We start from the raw sequence: 17,281 nt of genomic DNA on the forward strand, positions 1-17,281 counted from the left end.
GCTCGTGTGAGCGCACCCTATAGAATATATCAGGGAGGTACAGACCTCCAAGATTGGTTGCAAGGAGAAAGGCTGGGGGCGCGTATGAGAGAAACCAGACTCCAGGCCGGCTGGTGGGCAGGGAAAGTAATGCATATGGTGGAAGTGGCCCAGGAAGTGAAGGAGAGGCTGCAGGAGCAGCGTACAGCTACGAAGGAGCCTTGGTAAGTATAAAGCACTCGCTTCAGTCTTAATTTCTTTATTGTTATGTTTGTTTTTTTATTTTCTTGCGAGTCGGATTCGGATTGAACACCTGGATTCCCGGGCTTGGCACCCCAGCACCTTTGAAACCACATGGATCCATACTTTTACAGTTCGGGTCCGGCCATCATTCTTTCGGATGCTTTGGACTGCAGAATAATGGACTGCAGAGTAATACAAGGCAGCCAAAAAGTGCTCCCTTTTGGAAACTTCTTCAAGGTTGTGGGAAAGTCATTCGAGGTGACTACCTGATGAAACTGCTTGAGTGAATTTCAAGGATGTGTAAACATGTTAAATAAAAGGGGGAACGTTGACGATTAAAACATATTCTGGTTTGTTTCACACGTTACTCCTGGTTTACAAATGTATTTTTTTTTGTGGTTTTGCTGCCTTCATTCTGAATCTAAACGTAATAATCCTATACTGCGTATAGTAATGACACACAAAGGAAATATTGTGTAAATACCAAAAATGTATGCACATATGTCACAAAAAAAACAATATAATTGTGGCTCTGCACACAAATAGCTACAAATACACATACAGTAAAAGTGTGTTAGGAATCAACGTAAGCGGACAAAAAAATATATAATCTTTATTAAGGAATACACATTAAAAACACATTAATACACATTAAATATTAAAAAGCAACTCACACTGACAAGAAAACTAGAGCCACAATATGCTCTAATACAACTCTAATAGCTGGTCTATGAGACGCTTATTGTATTTAACCCCATCACAACATATGAAGTACATGTACATTATATGTTGTGCCCCTGCCTTTGATGTGAGCTTGCATAGAGTACACATATTTACCAACATCTTATCTCTTACAGTGGCATTCAACACGCACTGGCAGGGGGAGTGTGTCATTCCATGTGGCCATCAGCACACCCGCAACGTAATTGTGAGGCGCTGATGAGTTATGAAAGCCGGGGATCTGCTGATGATCCCCAAACGGGTCAATACAATACTCCTGTGAAAGCCAGCCTGTAGCTGGCGTTTATTTGAGATCCTGATTTTTACTATACACAGGTGTATAGCACAAATCGATCAGATGATTGCAGCTTGTGAAAGATTTTAAAAATATGAAAAAAAAACAAACTAAAAAAGTTCAAATAACCCCCCTTTTGCCCCATTACAAATAACACAATTATAGAACAATACACATTTTTGGTAATGCGTTCATAATAGTCAGATCAAATTATAAAATAAATTACCGTATTTTTCGCTTCATAAGACGCACCTGATTAGAAGACGCACCCCCAAATTTGGTGAAGGAAGAGAGATTTTTTTTAATGATAAATGGGGTCCATCTTATAATGCCAGTGTCCGTCTAACAAATCATATAGGGTATATGTCCCTCATAGCCCTCCCATCCTAAAATTAGCCCCCCTTAATCTGGATATAGCGCCCTTATATTAAATCTAGCACCCTTGTGCTGGGACACATCCCCCAGTGATGCCACATGTCCCCCATTGATGACACACATCCCCTATTGCTGGCACATGTCCCCTATTTATGGCACATGTTCCCCTGTGCTGCCCATGGCCCCTATAGATGGCACACCTCCTCTGTGTTAGATATGGTCCCCATATGTGCTGCCCATGGCCACTATAGATGGCACACCTCCCCTGTTAGATATGGCCCCCATACTGTTGCCCATAGTAAAACAAAACACTCTTTCCTTACCTTCTCAGCGCTGTCCCTCCTAGTGTCTCCCTCCGTGCTGCTGCTCCTCCTCCACTTCCTGGTTCTCAGTGCCGGTCATGTGATCGGCACAGCAGAGTGATATCATCTCTGCGTGCCTGATCACAGACAGCAGCAGCAGAGACACCGGGAGATCAGCGCTGGAGGTAAGTAAAGCTTTTTTTATTTTACTATGGGCAGCAGTATGGGGTCCATATCTAACACAGGGGGGGATCATGTGCAATCAAAGGAGGGCGCAGGCAGATATATTATGCGCCGCTGCCCCAGCCCATCGCCGCGGTGCGGTTTCAGCACCACGGTGATGGACAGCGGCAGTGCATATTATATGAGCGGGAGCAGGAGATCAAAGGCTCCCTCCTGCAGCTTTCACAAGTGCCCAGCACCGCTCCAGAGCTGCCCCAACCTCCCCTGCACCATTTATATATATATATATATATATATATATATATATACACACACACATACATACACACACACACACACACACACACACACCCGTATATTTGGATTATAAGACGCACCCCCTACTTTCCCCCAAAATTTGGGGGAACAAAAGTGCGTCTTATAAAGCGAAAAATACAGTAATCCAAACAATAAACAGCGTAAAGAAAAAAAAAAAAATGTCAAAATTACGGGGGGTTTTTTTGTCCCAGCAACATTACAATACAATGCAATAAGAGGCAATCAGAATTGTATCAACCCCAAAATGATATCAGTAAAAATGCCACAGATCCCTAAAAGTGGGAACATTACAAGTCTAGGGAAAATTTTTATTTCTTAAAGGGCATCTGTTACCAGGTTCTTGCTTCCTCATCTGAAAGCAGCATAATGTAGGAAAAGAAACTCCGAATTTAACGTGTATCACTTTACTGGGTGCAGCACTTGTGACACAATTAGAGTTCTAATATGTATGATGAACCAGAGCTCAAAAAGCTAACCCCACCCACACCACAGCTTTCAATGAATAATGTATATAGACAGTGAGCTGCTTATCAGAGGTGGGATATATTATATAAATATTTATTTATAATATATATATATATTGTGACGTTGCACCTTGCAACATAGGGGGTTACTCGCTCAGCATGAGGGCTTCAGGTAGACACAGGAGGCACAGTTTCTTAAGATCACAGCCTGCTTTATTCCACTTCATAAAGCACCGCGCTGGTACGGACATCACATGGCATGTACAGGCAGGAAAACAGGTACATTCCCAAACCTCAGCCCTTCAGGTTATGTTCAGTCCACAAGTCCCTGCAGAGCCTTCTCAGATGCTGTTTCCTTACCTCCACCCAACAATACACCCAGCTACTTCCTCCAGCACAGGAACTTCAGTGCAGGGCCATGGGTGTGTTCAGAGGCCTGACTTTCATTCCTGGGACCACACCCCGAGGTGGAGATATGGTGAACAGCCATCCCACCTATCTCATTAGCTGTCCACAACAGAGCCGGCCCAGGTAACACACCTTAACCCTCTCAGCACAGTACCAGTGATTATATCACATATCCTCCCCCTCTGCCCAAAGCCGGGGGGTTTTGGCACCTTGACATAGCGGACAAGAGCACCCGCTCTGTCCGCCCCGGACTACAGCCCTTGATGTACCGTCCGCCACAGTCACCGGACCCTCCCCAGCGAACTCTCTCATACGCCCCCTGGTCAGTCCCAGCTCTCCAAGGCTGCCACCCACGGTCAGTGTAGGAGGGAGTCTCTCTCCCAGTCGATACTACCGTTCCGTCCAACCCTGAGCTATCCCGACCACTAGAGGGGTCACTATCAAGGGGTCTCAGAGGTGAACTGCCAGAAGAGGCGCCATATCCAAGCCCTCCGTAGGGTCTGTGTATACATCTATCGTGGGCTCTTCTACCCGGGCATCGCCGTCTGTTTCTCGGATTGTGCACTCTCTTGTCAACGACATTGGCTAACGACACATTGCTACTTTCGTTCAGTCCTCTGGATTGTGTCTCACAGGCCTGAGACAGTTCAGAGTCTGTGCTATAGCCCAATGAATACCTGGGTCCTCTATGACCCTGGCTCCTTTTACCATTGGACTTGCTTTTGCCCTCTGAAGCAACACGTTCATAGAGCGGGCCACCTTTCTCTTCGGGGCCATAGCCCCTATATGGTCGCCATCCCACACCAACGTGGCGAAGTTGGTTTGCAATCCTCCGTCTTTCTCGATTCAATTGTTTTAACTCTTCCAGGTATCCCAAACGGTATTCTAGGAGGGCTCGTATATCTTCAACACACCCAGTTGTGCCCACAATGGCACATGGAACCATACCGACTTCACAGGGCCTCCTGGCTTCGTTATGAATATCAATTCTTAATGTCGTCACACCGGTCTTATCAACCATCTCCTGCATGGCTCTTCCATGTCGTCCAATAAGTTTTCTTCACAACCACCAATTCTTGAAAGCCTGCGGTCAGCTGCGCCAAGCGTCTGGTGTCTTCATCCTTCTTTGCAGTGATGATCCACTTCGTACGAAGACACCGTAGGTGCATGTCACTCAGGATTGCCACTCGCTTCTTTGTGACATCACTGAAAGAGCACACCACTAACTGATTAGTCTCTGCGGCAAAGTACACTTTACAGGCCCCTACTGCCTTCTGGAATCTCTCATGCACCTTCTCACTGGCACAGGCTTCTCTTAAGTCTTCCGGCACGTCTATCCGGCACTTGACGACTGGTCTGCTTCCTTCACTGTCAAGGACACTAGACTGTTCCTGAGGTCTCTTGCCTTCCTCCATATTCTCCACCAAAGGCTTCACCTGTTGAGTTACACACGCCTCGGGTTCCGCCCCGGCCTCAGAGCCTTCGGGTTTCAGGCTCTTAGCTGAGCCAATCTTCTTGTCTGCGATCTTGGTCTTACCCACTGAGTCAGTCAGGCTCTCAGCTTCTGATGAGACCTCACGTCCAGACTTCACCTCTTCCTCAGAGACTCTTTCCACTTTTACAGCACCAGCCGTGTCTTGGGACTTCACTGCATTATCTCCACCTTCCTCTTGGGTCTGTGCAGTGTCACCCTCTGCCTTCTCTTGGGAGTTTACAGCATCGCCTTCTACCAGGGTATTACGCCCTTCAGCACGGCACTCTGTTCTTCTTAGAACCTTGGCACTATTTTCAACATATATCACTTCAACACTGGGTGGCTTACCGGTCTGCTCACCAGGACCTTTGTGGATTTGTACTCCACCAATACTGTCCAGGATTCCGTCTCCTGTATTACTCTGTTGGATTTCATCTCCTACAGCGCTTTCATCCGACAGACCACCAGCTTCATGCTTGAAAATTATAGGAGACACCGCCATTACTTCTTTGGTCGGTTCCGTCCCTGCAATTTCACCCTGCTGATTTTTGTCGTGACAATGTGTCAGTTCAGTCTTTGATTCCTTTTTCTTTTGTATGATATCACTGTCTGACTCTACCGTAGCAGTTGCTACTGGCAACGTGTTTTCATTACCCAGGTATTTCACTTTCTCTGCACCCTCAGGCGACATACACTGTGCCCCCTCTCGGCGCTTATTACGTCTTCGGCGTCGGGAGGAAGTTTTCCCCTTCTCACACTTCTGTACCTCACTGTATGTGCTTGTCACCTTTCTGGAGTCAGTGTCTTTACTGGAGTCATCGTCACTCCCCCTGGTGTCCTGGACTAACACGTCCCCACTTAACCAGATGTCGGCCCCCTTTTCTGGAGCTACTAAAACTGTAGTGGTCACACTGTCACTTCCTTTTGGAGACGTCATGGTCACCCCTAACTGTTGACAGTCCTTATGTGGAGGTACCATCTCCTCATTGCACCCCAATATCCCACAGGGAATCTGTATAACCTCATACGGAAAAGAGGCTTTCTTAGGCGAGGGCCGACTCATTCCTGTGCAATCGGTCCCGGCCTCTGTCTTCCATAAATCCTGAAAGAGCTCAGAGTCCCGTCCTATGATAACCGGATATAACAGATCTGGCGCTACACCCACATCAGGGCGTCCCAAACGTTTGGCCGTTTGAATCATCACCCTGGCCAGAGGATATACTTTAGTGGTCCCATGCACACAACTTCCTTCTATCGTCCTACCCACCATCACATGGAGATCAGGCATGGGTCTAACTAAGGTCAACCGGCTCCCCGGGTCTAACAGACCAGACACACGTAGCCCATTCAAGTCCACGGAGCACTTCTGTGGCCTCATACTGGATAGATAGCCTATACCGCAGGTAGGACATATGTAAGGCGAACCCCATTGCCCCTTGCTATAGTCTACCTGTTTGGCTTGTAAATGCTCCACCCCCTTGTGGGTCACCATCGCTTTCTGAGGCTCCACCCCCTGTTGGGTAACTACCCCGTTCCGGGCCTCCGCCCCCTTTTGGGCAACCACCCCGTTCCGGGCCTCCGCCCCCTTTAGGGCAACCACCCCTTTTTGGGACTCCGCCCCCTTTTGGGCAACCACCCCTTTTTGGGCCTCCGCCCCCTTTTGGGCAACCACCCCTTTTTGGGCCTCCGCCCCCTTTTGGGCAACCACCCCTTTTTGGGACTCCGCCCCCTTTTGGGGTTTCCATGCAACGTCCTTAGCCCCCAGTTCACACCGTTCGCCCTTATCTCCCTGGGCACCCAGTGTCCATACCGGCCCCCGAAGGGAACGCTCAAACTGGTCCATGGCTGCCACATCGCTGCACACTGACAGCTCCTGCTGTCCCTGCACCAGGAACTGGTACAGCTCCTCCACAACGTCTGCAGGGACCATTCCCTCTTTTTGGCTTTTAGCCCCCACTGCTGTCACTGGACCTCCAGGCACATGCTGTTGGTGCTGCTGGCTCTGCAGCAGCTGGTTCAGGAGCTCCTCCATGCTGTAACGAAAAAGAGGCACAGGAGGGGCGCTCCAATGGGTAATACCCGGTGGTCAAAGACAGGGGGGGGGGTTAGAGAACCACTAACCTTTCCGGGTTGTACCGCCCGTACAACCAGGATCTCCAGCCTGTGGTGTATCACTGCTCACCAAGCAGGGCCTTGCAATTCCGGCTGGCCTGGAACCTCCAGTCGCTGGACTCTCGCCACTGCAGCACGGGTCCCCAACGACCGGCTGATTCACCACCAGGTGCTTGAGAGCGCTGTCCCTGTTCGTGGACCCGCCGATCCACCGCCAGCTGCTTGAGTGCACAGACAATTTTCGTGGACCCGCCGATCCACCGCAAGCAGTCCGTATCCACAGGAATATGTCGTAGGCCGTTGCCCCTAGCAACCAGACCGCATGCCCGCATTCGAGACACCATATGTGACGTTGCACCTTGCAACATAGGGGGTTACTCGCTCAGCATGAGGGCTTCAGGTAGACACAGGAGGCACAGTTTCTTAAGATCACAGCCTGCTTTATTCCACTTCATAAAGCACCGCGCTGGTACGGACATCACATGGCATGTACAGGCAGGAAAACAGGTACATTCCCAAACCTCAGCCCTTCAGGTTATGTTCAGTCCACAAGTCCCTGCAGAGCCTTCTCAGATGCTGTTTCCTTACCTCCACCCAACAATACACCCAGCTACTTCCTCCAGCACAGGAACTTCAGTGCAGGGCCATGGGTGTGTTCAGAGGCCTGACTTTCATTCCTGGGACCACACCCCGAGGTGGAGATATGGTGAACAGCCATCCCACCTATCTCATTAGCTGTCCACAACAGAGCCGGCCCAGGTAACACACCTTAACCCTCTCAGCACAGTACCAGTGATTATATCACAATATATATATATATATATATATATATATATATATATATATATATATATATATACATACATACAGTTAGATCCAGAAATATTTGGACAGTGACACAATTTTCGCGAGTTGGGCTCTGCATGCCACCACATTGGATTTGAAATGAAACCTCTACAACAGAATTCAAGTGCAGATTGTAACGTTTAATTTGAAGGTTTGAACAAAAATATCTGATAGAAATTGTAGGAATTGTACACATTTCTTTACAAACACTCCACATTTTAGGAGGTCAAAAGTAATTGGACAAATAAACCAAACCCAAACAAAATATTTTTATTTTCAATATATTGTTGCGAATCCTTTGGAGGCAATCACTGCCTTAAGTCTGGAACCCATGGACATCACCAAACGCTGGGTTTCCTCCTTCTTAATGCTTTGCCAGGCCTTTACAGCCGCAGCCTTCAGGTCTTGCTTGTTTGTGGGTCTTTCCGTCTTAAGTCTGGATTTGAGCAAGTGAAATGCATGCTCAATTGGGTTAAGATCTGGTGATTGACTTGGCCATTGCAGAATGTTCCACTTTTTTGCACTCATGAACTCCTGGGTAGCTTTGGCTGTATGCTTGGGGTCATTGTCCATCTGCACTATGAAGCGCCGTCCGATCAACTTTGCGGCATTTGGCTGAATCTGGGCTGAAAGTATACCCCGGTACACTTCAGAATTCATCCGGCTACTCTTGTCTGCTGTTATGTCATCAATAAACACAAGTGACCCAGTGCCATTGAAAGCCATGCATGACCATGCCATCACGTTGCCTCCACCATGTTTTACAGAGGATGTGGTGTGCCTTGGATCATGTGCCGTTCCCTTTCTTCTCCAAACTTTTTTCTTCCCATCATTCTGGTACAGGTTGATCTTGGTCTCACCTGTCCATAGAATACTTTTCCAGAACTGAGCTGGCTTCATGAGGTGTTTTTCAGCAAATTTAACTCTGGCCTGTCTATTTTTGGAATTGATGAATGGTTTGCATCTAGATGTGAACCCTTTGTATTTACTTTCATGGAGTCTTCTCTTTACTGTTGACTTAGAGACAGATACACCTACTTCACTGAGAGTGTTCTGGACTTCAGTTGATGTTGTGAACGGGTTCTTCTTCACCAAAGAAAGTATGCGGCAATCATCCACCACTGTTGTCATCCGTGGACGCCCAGGCCTTTTTGAGTTCCCAAGCTCACCAGTCAATTCCTTTTTTCTCAGAATGTACCCGACTGTTGATTTTGCTACTCTAAGCTGGTCTGCTATCTCTCTGATGGATTTTTTCTTTTTTTTCAGCCTCAGGATGTTCTGCTTCACCTCAATTGAGAGTTCCTTAGACCGCATGTTGTCTGGTCACAGCAACAGCTTCCAAATGCAAAACCACACACCTGTAATCAACCCCAGACCTTTTAACTACTTCATTAATTACAGGTTAACGAGGGAGACGCCTTCAGAGTTAATTGCAGCCCTTAGAGTCCCTTGTCCAATTACTTTTGGTCCCTTGAAAAAGAGGAGGCTATGCATTACAGAGCTATGATTCCTAAACCCTTTCTCCGATTTGGATGTGAAAACTCTCATATTGCAGCTGGGAGTGTGCACTTTCAGCCCATATTATATATATAATTGTATTTCTGAACATGTTTTTGCAAACAGCTAAAATAACAAAACTTGTGTCACTGTCCAAATATTTCTGGACCTAACTGTATGTTCTCCCCCACATGCTGGCATGTATGTTCTCCCCCCCATGTAACAGCCTGCCGTGACCACGTGGGCCCGCTCATTACATATGCACGCCCATCCTCCCGCCCATCATCTCTCAGCGAAACCGGCGCCGACAGGTGGGCGTGGGGGGGGGGTGCGTGCATAATTAGCAGCCGGCCGTGATCACCCCTGGCAACTACAGTCTGGAGTGATCATGTGCGGCTGTATTCACTGCCCCCCGTGCATCATTATCAGCGCGGGGTGCAGTGAATCAGTGCACTCACCCGTCACTGTGTGTGGAGCAGTCACCGGTGTCTGCAGCATCGCGTCTTCCTGTCTGTGCCGGCGGTCAGCTGATCTGGACACTAGCGGCGCGCACCGCGATGACGTCATCGCTGTGCGCGCCACTAGTATCCACCAGAATCGATCAGCTTACCGCCGGCACAGACAGGAAGATGCGATGCTGCAGACACCGGTGACGGCTCTACACAGTGGCGCTGCAGCTGAGACAGAGATCGGTGCTTCAGGGAGTGAGGAAGGGTAAGTATAAACGTTTATTTTTTTTTTCCTGTGCCACAGGATGCACGCCATTTACCAGGATGGGGGCATTTCATGAGCAGGATGGATGGGGGCATTTCATGAGCAGGATGGATGGGGGCATTTCATAAGCAGGATGGATGGGGGCATTTTATGAGCAGGATGGATGGGGGCATATCTTGAGCAGGATGGATGGGGGCATATCATGAGCAGGATGGATGGGGGCATATCATGAGCAGGATGGATGGGGGCATATCATGAGCAGGATGGTTGGGGGCATATCATGAGCAGGATGGATGGGGGCATATCATGAGCAGGATGGATGGGGGCATATCATGAGCAGGATGGATGGGGGCATATCATGAGCAGGATGGATGGGGGCATATCATGAGCAGGATGGATGGGGGCATATCATGAGCAGGATGGATGGGGGCATATCATGAGCAGGATGGATGGGGGCATATCATGAGCAGGATGGATGGGGGCATATCATGATCAGGATGGATGGGGGCATATCATGATCAGGATGGATGGGGGCATATCATGAGCAGGATGGATGGGGGCATATCATGAGCAGGATGGATGGGGGCATATCATGAGCAGGATGGATGGGGGCATATCATGAGCAGGATGGATGGGGGCATATCATGAGCAGGATGGATGGGGGCATATCATGAGCAGGATGGATGGGGGTATATCTTGAGCAGGATGGATGGGCCATATCTTGAGCAGGATGGATGGGGGCATTTCATGAGCAGGATGGATTGGGGCATTTCATGAGCAGGATGGATGGGGGCATATCATGAGCAGGATGGTTGGGGGCATATCATGAGCAGGATGGATGGGGGCATATCATGAGCAGGATGGATGGGGGCATATCATGAGCAGGATGGATGGGGGCATATCATGAGCAGGATGGATGGGGGCATATCATGAGCAGGATGGATGGGGGCATATCATGAGCAGGATGGATGGGGGCATATCATGAGCAGGATGGATGGGGGTATATCATGAGCAGGATGGATGGGGGCATATCATGAGCAGGATGGATGGGGGTATATCATGAGCAGGATGGATGGGGGTATATCATGAGCAGGATGGATGGGGGGTATATTATTAGCAGGATGGGGGGTATATGAGCAGGATACACACATACATATATATATATATATATATATATATACACACACACACACACACACACACATACACACACTTACATATATGTACTACAATCGATAATGCGTATTTCCCACCCCCCTTCCTCAGTGCGAGCCATTAATTAAAACACTCCAAGCAGCTCGCACTGGGCCAAGCACTGTGTGTACCAGAGCACAGCGATGCTCGTTCAAGTGGTTTGCATACGTAAAGCATTCGAACTCCAAGTTTGAACGCTGACTTTTTGTTAAGTCTGTGTTGAAATTTAAAGTTCGGGTCCGCTCACCTCTAAGTGAGGTGAGTAACAGCACACAGGCTAAGTGACACATTGCTGAATTCTGTTTTTAACCCGTACATTATGTGGTAAACAGATTACATAAAAAAAACCTGCTGACAAATTCCATTTAACTCTGGCTCTTCAGTTCAGCGTCAATATGAGTGTATTTACTATGTGTGTCTCTGAGCTCTATATAAATTACTGTATCGATTTGATGGTATTCTATTACTACTAAATCTTTGATCTATGTTAGTTTCCTGCTGCGTGTGTCGCCAACACATTGGGTGACTCGCTTTTAATATGTAATGTGCACTCCATAATAAAGATTATATAGGTTTTATCCTCTTATATTGGTTCCTAGCATACTTCTTATATAGGATTTGAATTTACCAACCCTTCAAAAAGTAAGCAGAGCATGGACAAGATGGGAGCATGGCAGTGCCTGTGTATCTAATTCATGACTAAACGTGGTGTGGCACAGAGACAGTCTTCATGGCTTAGATGGGACTATTACTTCTGCACCCTAACAACATCATCCCTGACAGTAGTCACTGTCAGCATTTTTATGTTATACTTACATCAATCATCAATCAGGTATAGCAGTCTTACAGGAGGGAACATGACCTAGGCTCACGGAATGGATTACTCCCAGCAGGCATCCCAACCAAGAGGGCATCCTTACAGGCATTCTGCATACAGTATTGTTGAAGCTCTGCTGCTGCTTGAGAAACCTGCAAATAAAAAAAACCCCACAAATATAGCAAAACAGACGAGAAATTCTAAACTGTAATGCCTACTAAAACTGGAAGAAAATAAAATGCATATGGTTTCAGGTTAAGGACTTGATTACCTCTATTACATGTTGACTATATGAATCATTTTCCTGTAAGTATCACATATGAAAAGGACCATTCAGATGGGCCAATCTTGGCCATTAAAACGAGCACTATATACAAGAAAATTGGTGATCGATTGGCTTGTTTACACAAATGGAAGAAACATTCTATGAGCATAGAATGATAACTAATACTGTAAAATATGATATAACTAGCTGTAGTACTCGGGCGTTGCCCAAGATAGTAACTGTCTCTCTCCCAGTCTCTGTTTGTCTGTCTCTATGTCTGTCTCTTTCCCTGTGTCTCTGTGTGTCTGTTTGTGTCTATCTCTGTATGTCTCTGTATAAGTCGCTCTGTCTCTCTCTGTGTCTGTCTGTCTGTCTGTCTCTGACTCTTTCCCCTGTCTGTCTCTGTCTGTCTCTTTCCTTGTCTGCCTCTTTCCCCATGGGTCTTTGTCTGTCTGGCTTTTTTACCCCATCTGTCTCTTTTCCTCTGTGCCTCTTTCTCTGTCTGTGCCTGTCTGTCTGTCTCTCCACTGACATCATATTACCTCACACATAAGCTTCTTATACTATGAATTGCTTTGTTTCTATAGCAACCAATCATAGCTCTTATTAATAGCCTGTAGCTCGCAGCTCCAATCAGTTTAATGGAGGCAGGTTTTTTGGAGAGTAACTGTAAAGCGCAGGGTTAAATTTTCTTGTCAAAACATAGTCTATAACGTTCCCTCAGTAACGAGGCATCTGTGCAAAATTTTGTGATTGTAAATGCAATGGTGCGGATTCCTTTAGCGGACATACATAGATACATACACACAAACACACATACATACACACATACACTCAGCTTTATATATTAGATTGGAAGCATATCTCCTGTTCATGTTGTAGACGATTCGGTGCTGCATAACCACCCGATAAAATGGAGGATCCTTTGAGGTCAGTTTTCAGGATAGATTTACGTGTTTTAAAGATTTTGCAATAAATGATCCTCCATTTTATGAGCTGGTTGTGCCGCACCTAATCCCATTATTCTACATGGTTTTGCTTGTTCATCGGGTCATTGCTCATTTGTTTAGAAGGACTGCTGGTTACCTGATTATTAGCTCATCTAAAATGAGCCACTAGACAGATCTTAAGTATTAAAAAAAAAAAATACTAAATATGGTAAGAAAAGATTACATATAAACATGATACAACAACAGAAAATGGTTATCATAGAACTTTCATTGCATGGATACACAGTTATCACATAGATTTTATTCTGATATTCTGAAGCATTATATTCTTGTAATGGTGGCGGAAGTTATACTTTCTTAGTAAAAGACTGCAGGTTTCCCACAAGCTAATATTATACTTTTCAGGAATAATTGCTTCCTTGTGGTTAAAATAGATTATAGGAATTCACTTAGTGAAAGGCTTAGCTTCACAATCTCAAAACTAACTAACTATTACATTCCAATCAAATTCTATTCTGTTGCTTAAAGGGGACTTGTTGTCTCAGTATTGCCTAAGTGGAGTAATCTAGGGGTTGTTATAAAGTTTCAATAACGACCAGGGTGTAGTTTACAGGCAGCTTTGAAAGGAGAAAATTATACAATTGTGCTACACCACTTCTTTTCCAGTCTGATTGTATTGAGTCTGCAATATTATGTCTCCATTTACTGCTGCTTTGACCTGGCTGAAAGGGTAACAAGCCCTAGCCTGCCATAGCTTCACTTAGGGTACGGATCCACTTTCGTAAAATTAATCACTCCGATACTCGTCCCGAAAAGTGGGACGAGTCATGCATGTGGTCTTGCATATGTCATGCGAGGGCGTGTTTTTTTTTCTCGCCTAGCATCGTGTGACATGCGTATGCTATCCGTATGACATGCGTATGTAATGTGGTGCAATATTTTTCTCGCACCTATAGACTTGCATTAGCACGTCAGGTGTGATGTACGCAGCATGCTGCGATTTGATCCTCAGCACGATTGATTAACACTGGTGTGAGTGAAATCTGATGTTTTTATCAGATTGCACTCGTCCGTGAAAATCGCAAGTGGAACCGTACCCTTAGACAGGCAATACTGAAGTAACAGGTTCTCTCTAAAGGGACTTCTAAACTAAACTACTGCAGGTAGCTAAAATTACATCCAAAATGACAAAGAACTGCATTAAAGGGGCTGTCCATTTTATCTTTATCAAAAACATTGGGGATGAGACTTCTGGCACTTATGAATATACAAGTAGTACACGCTCTCCCTTTGTAAAGTTCCACCTGTTTGTTGGTGCAGCCTTCCTTTTTTTTTTTTTTTTTTTAAAATGACAGTTAACGGAAGACCAAGTGGCCAATCGGATGCATAAACCTCCTCAAAGTCAAAAAACAACATTCGCGTGCTGTGTTTAATTGGATAAGGCTTGCAAAAGTGTCTAAATCACAAGCTCCTCCATCAACCGTTTCTTTTTAGAACAGGAAAGCTGTGGAGTCGATAAGATAAGTATAACTAACAAGTGCAGGAAGACAGGAGGAGAAGCTGTAACACTTTATTAATGGCCACAAAATCACGCCCCTATACATTTGTTAATACAGTAGATAACCCCTTTAAAGAAGGGTGCTCCCAGTGATTCCAAAAACGAGGTTCGGGATCCCGAAAACAGGCCAGTCTTGAATGAAGTATCGGTAAGTATGCTCAGCCTCCATTCCAATCACCCTCTATAGAACTACCAAGTACAGCACTTGGCCATTTCTGGCAGTCTTGTAGATAATATATTGAGAGGAGTTGGAGCACCTGTACTCCATTCGAGTTGGGCTTTATTCTGTTCTTGGAATTCAGAACCTAATCTGAGGATTGTTGGCAAGACAGCAGTTGGACCTTTAGCGATCGGTATGTCATCCCCTATTCTATGGGATAGAGGAGAACATCCGATTCTGGAAACACTCCCATAAAAGGTGTTGTCTTAAGAAGACCCTTGTTTGAAAGAAAGCCTCCTCTAATCCCAGTGATGAGCTGTTATAGTTTCACCACTGGATAGAAATATGTATACGCAACTGTAATAGCTTGGAAGAAACTGATAAAATACAAACCAAAAAAAAAAACAAACCATATTTAAAGTATGAACAAGTAAAAAAAAAAACTCTCCTTACAATTCTTAGAAAATTTCTGAAGTTATTATTCCATGCTGGACGAAATTTAAGGGTCTATAAAAAAGTCAAAGCTAATCACAATGGCGCTGGATTTATTTATTTCCAAGTTTTAAAAAAGAAAAACTTGATCTTAGATTCTGACTTCTAAAATGATTCAAGACTTAAACAAAAACAAACACCCTCTACCGTCAGTCATTAATCTTCTCTTCTGTAACCCAAACAGTAGCATCATATGGAAACAATATATACGACTATTAAGACACGTCATTTGAAAAAACTACCTATATGTCCAATTGGGAAAAAGACCTAAATAAAACATTCACAAAGGAAAAAAATGGCAAAATAGTTTAAAATGGACATACAAATCCAATATCTGTGCCAACATTTAGGAATCCTACTACAAAACTATGACAAGGTGATATTTCACAGCGGTGAAACTAAATAAAACATTCCCAAACCACTCTATTTGATGGAGAGGTTGCACCCCCTAAGGAGATATTCTATATATCTTATGGTCTTGTCCAAAACTAGGTAGTCTTTGGTCAGATGTATCCAAGCTCATTAACAAAATTACACAATCCAAAGTTAAACAAAACCACAAATGACCCTACTCTCTTTAAATATGCAAACAATCAATCTGGCATTTAAACCTACAATAATTCACCTATTCCTTCTTGTAAAAAACTCCATTGCAGCAAATTGGAAGAAATCAATAATCTCATCGATTCATGATATCGTTGACAATATGTCTTTTACATAACCTAACTGAGAGGAGTCACGCAATTTGTAATAACCTTTTCCAAGCTTATTATAAGAGGGGGAACCCTGGATAAATAACTTCCCTTAATCCTGGACGGATTTTACTATTAGGTCCTAAAATCCACCCCTTCTATTTTTTTCTTCTTTTCCCTTGTTTTTCCTCTCTCTTTCTTTATTTCTAGTTTTCTACAGCCACACCCATAGTGTATTTATCTATATAAGTGTTATGTTCAATTAATTGTTCTTAACTTTTTCTTCTATAAATTTGGAATTTACATTATATTTTTTCAATGTACGGTATATAAAGGTTCTCCCCCTTACTTTTCCCTTGTTTTCTCAATAAAAGTTTACTTTACCATTTCATCCCTCCCTCTCCTATACTCATTACCTATATTGTTTTAACTATGTATGTTTACAATGTATTCCTCAAATATTGTAACGTACTCTCCCTATTCTTCCCATTACCCACTTGTAATTCCTCTCCTAAACTAAAACTTTTGGAAATGAAAAAAATATTCCTTTAAATAGCGAATCTTTTCTTGTTATTCCTGCTGCAGATATGATTTAAGGCCTATTGTCACCGAAGCCCACTTCTTGGATTTCAATAAGCATTATTAAATCTGTTCTTTGAAATACATTTGACAGGTTTATATTTGGTAGAAAAACGTTGTGAGCCTTGATTATATCTGCTAAGAATATTAGATATTTTCACAGACCTTTTTTAGTTCCCAGTTTTGTTTTTTGGAAGAAACTCAAGGGTGAAAACTCTTGACAACAAGGGGGTTGCAGCAGATGGAACAGTTCTGTGCATTGTGCAGTGACCATACTGCAATCTCTCGCTTTCATTTCTATGGGAGAGCATTAAAGCCTTGTGTGCACACTGTTTTTTTCCATGTTTTTCGGGTGCAGTTTTGGTGCCAGAATTGCATGCATTTATATCCCTAGCAAAGTCTATGAGATTTCATTTTTGCTGTGCACACGTTGCAGTTTTTTTTGGCGGCATCTTTGTGGTGACCACAAAAATGCAGCAGGTCAATTCTTTTTGCATTTTGTCCCTGCATTTCGGAGGACTGGCAGATGAATCTCCCAGTGACTCGGGGTCGGCGGAGGATTAATCTCTGGTATCTGGCCAGATGCCGGTCCCCAAATAAAGTCTATGGGGACTAGAATATGGGCAATGGGGTAGGAGCAGGCG

General features: G+C 44.8%; 1 protein-coding gene across 2 annotated transcripts in view; it reads right to left on the minus strand.

The window, feature by feature from the left end:
• The window catches only part of GNG10 (G protein subunit gamma 10), a 53,596-nt gene that overhangs the window by 11,147 nt on the left and 25,168 nt on the right, over positions 1 to 17,281 (minus strand). The window contains exon 2 of one of the 2 annotated variants that reach the window (XM_075316031.1): positions 11,947 to 12,093. In XM_075316031.1, the coding sequence (XP_075172146.1) occupies positions 11,968 to 12,093 (126 nt within the window). In that variant the 3' untranslated portion in view covers positions 11,947 to 11,967. Of the gene's footprint in view, positions 1 to 11,940; positions 12,094 to 17,281 lie in introns of both variants that reach the window. The other variant, XM_075316028.1, reaches the window with a different exon arrangement.

Source organism: Anomaloglossus baeobatrachus, chromosome 1, assembly GCF_048569485.1.
Source record: "Anomaloglossus baeobatrachus isolate aAnoBae1 chromosome 1, aAnoBae1.hap1, whole genome shotgun sequence".
In the NCBI taxonomy this organism is placed as follows: domain Eukaryota; kingdom Metazoa; phylum Chordata; class Amphibia; order Anura; family Aromobatidae; genus Anomaloglossus; species Anomaloglossus baeobatrachus.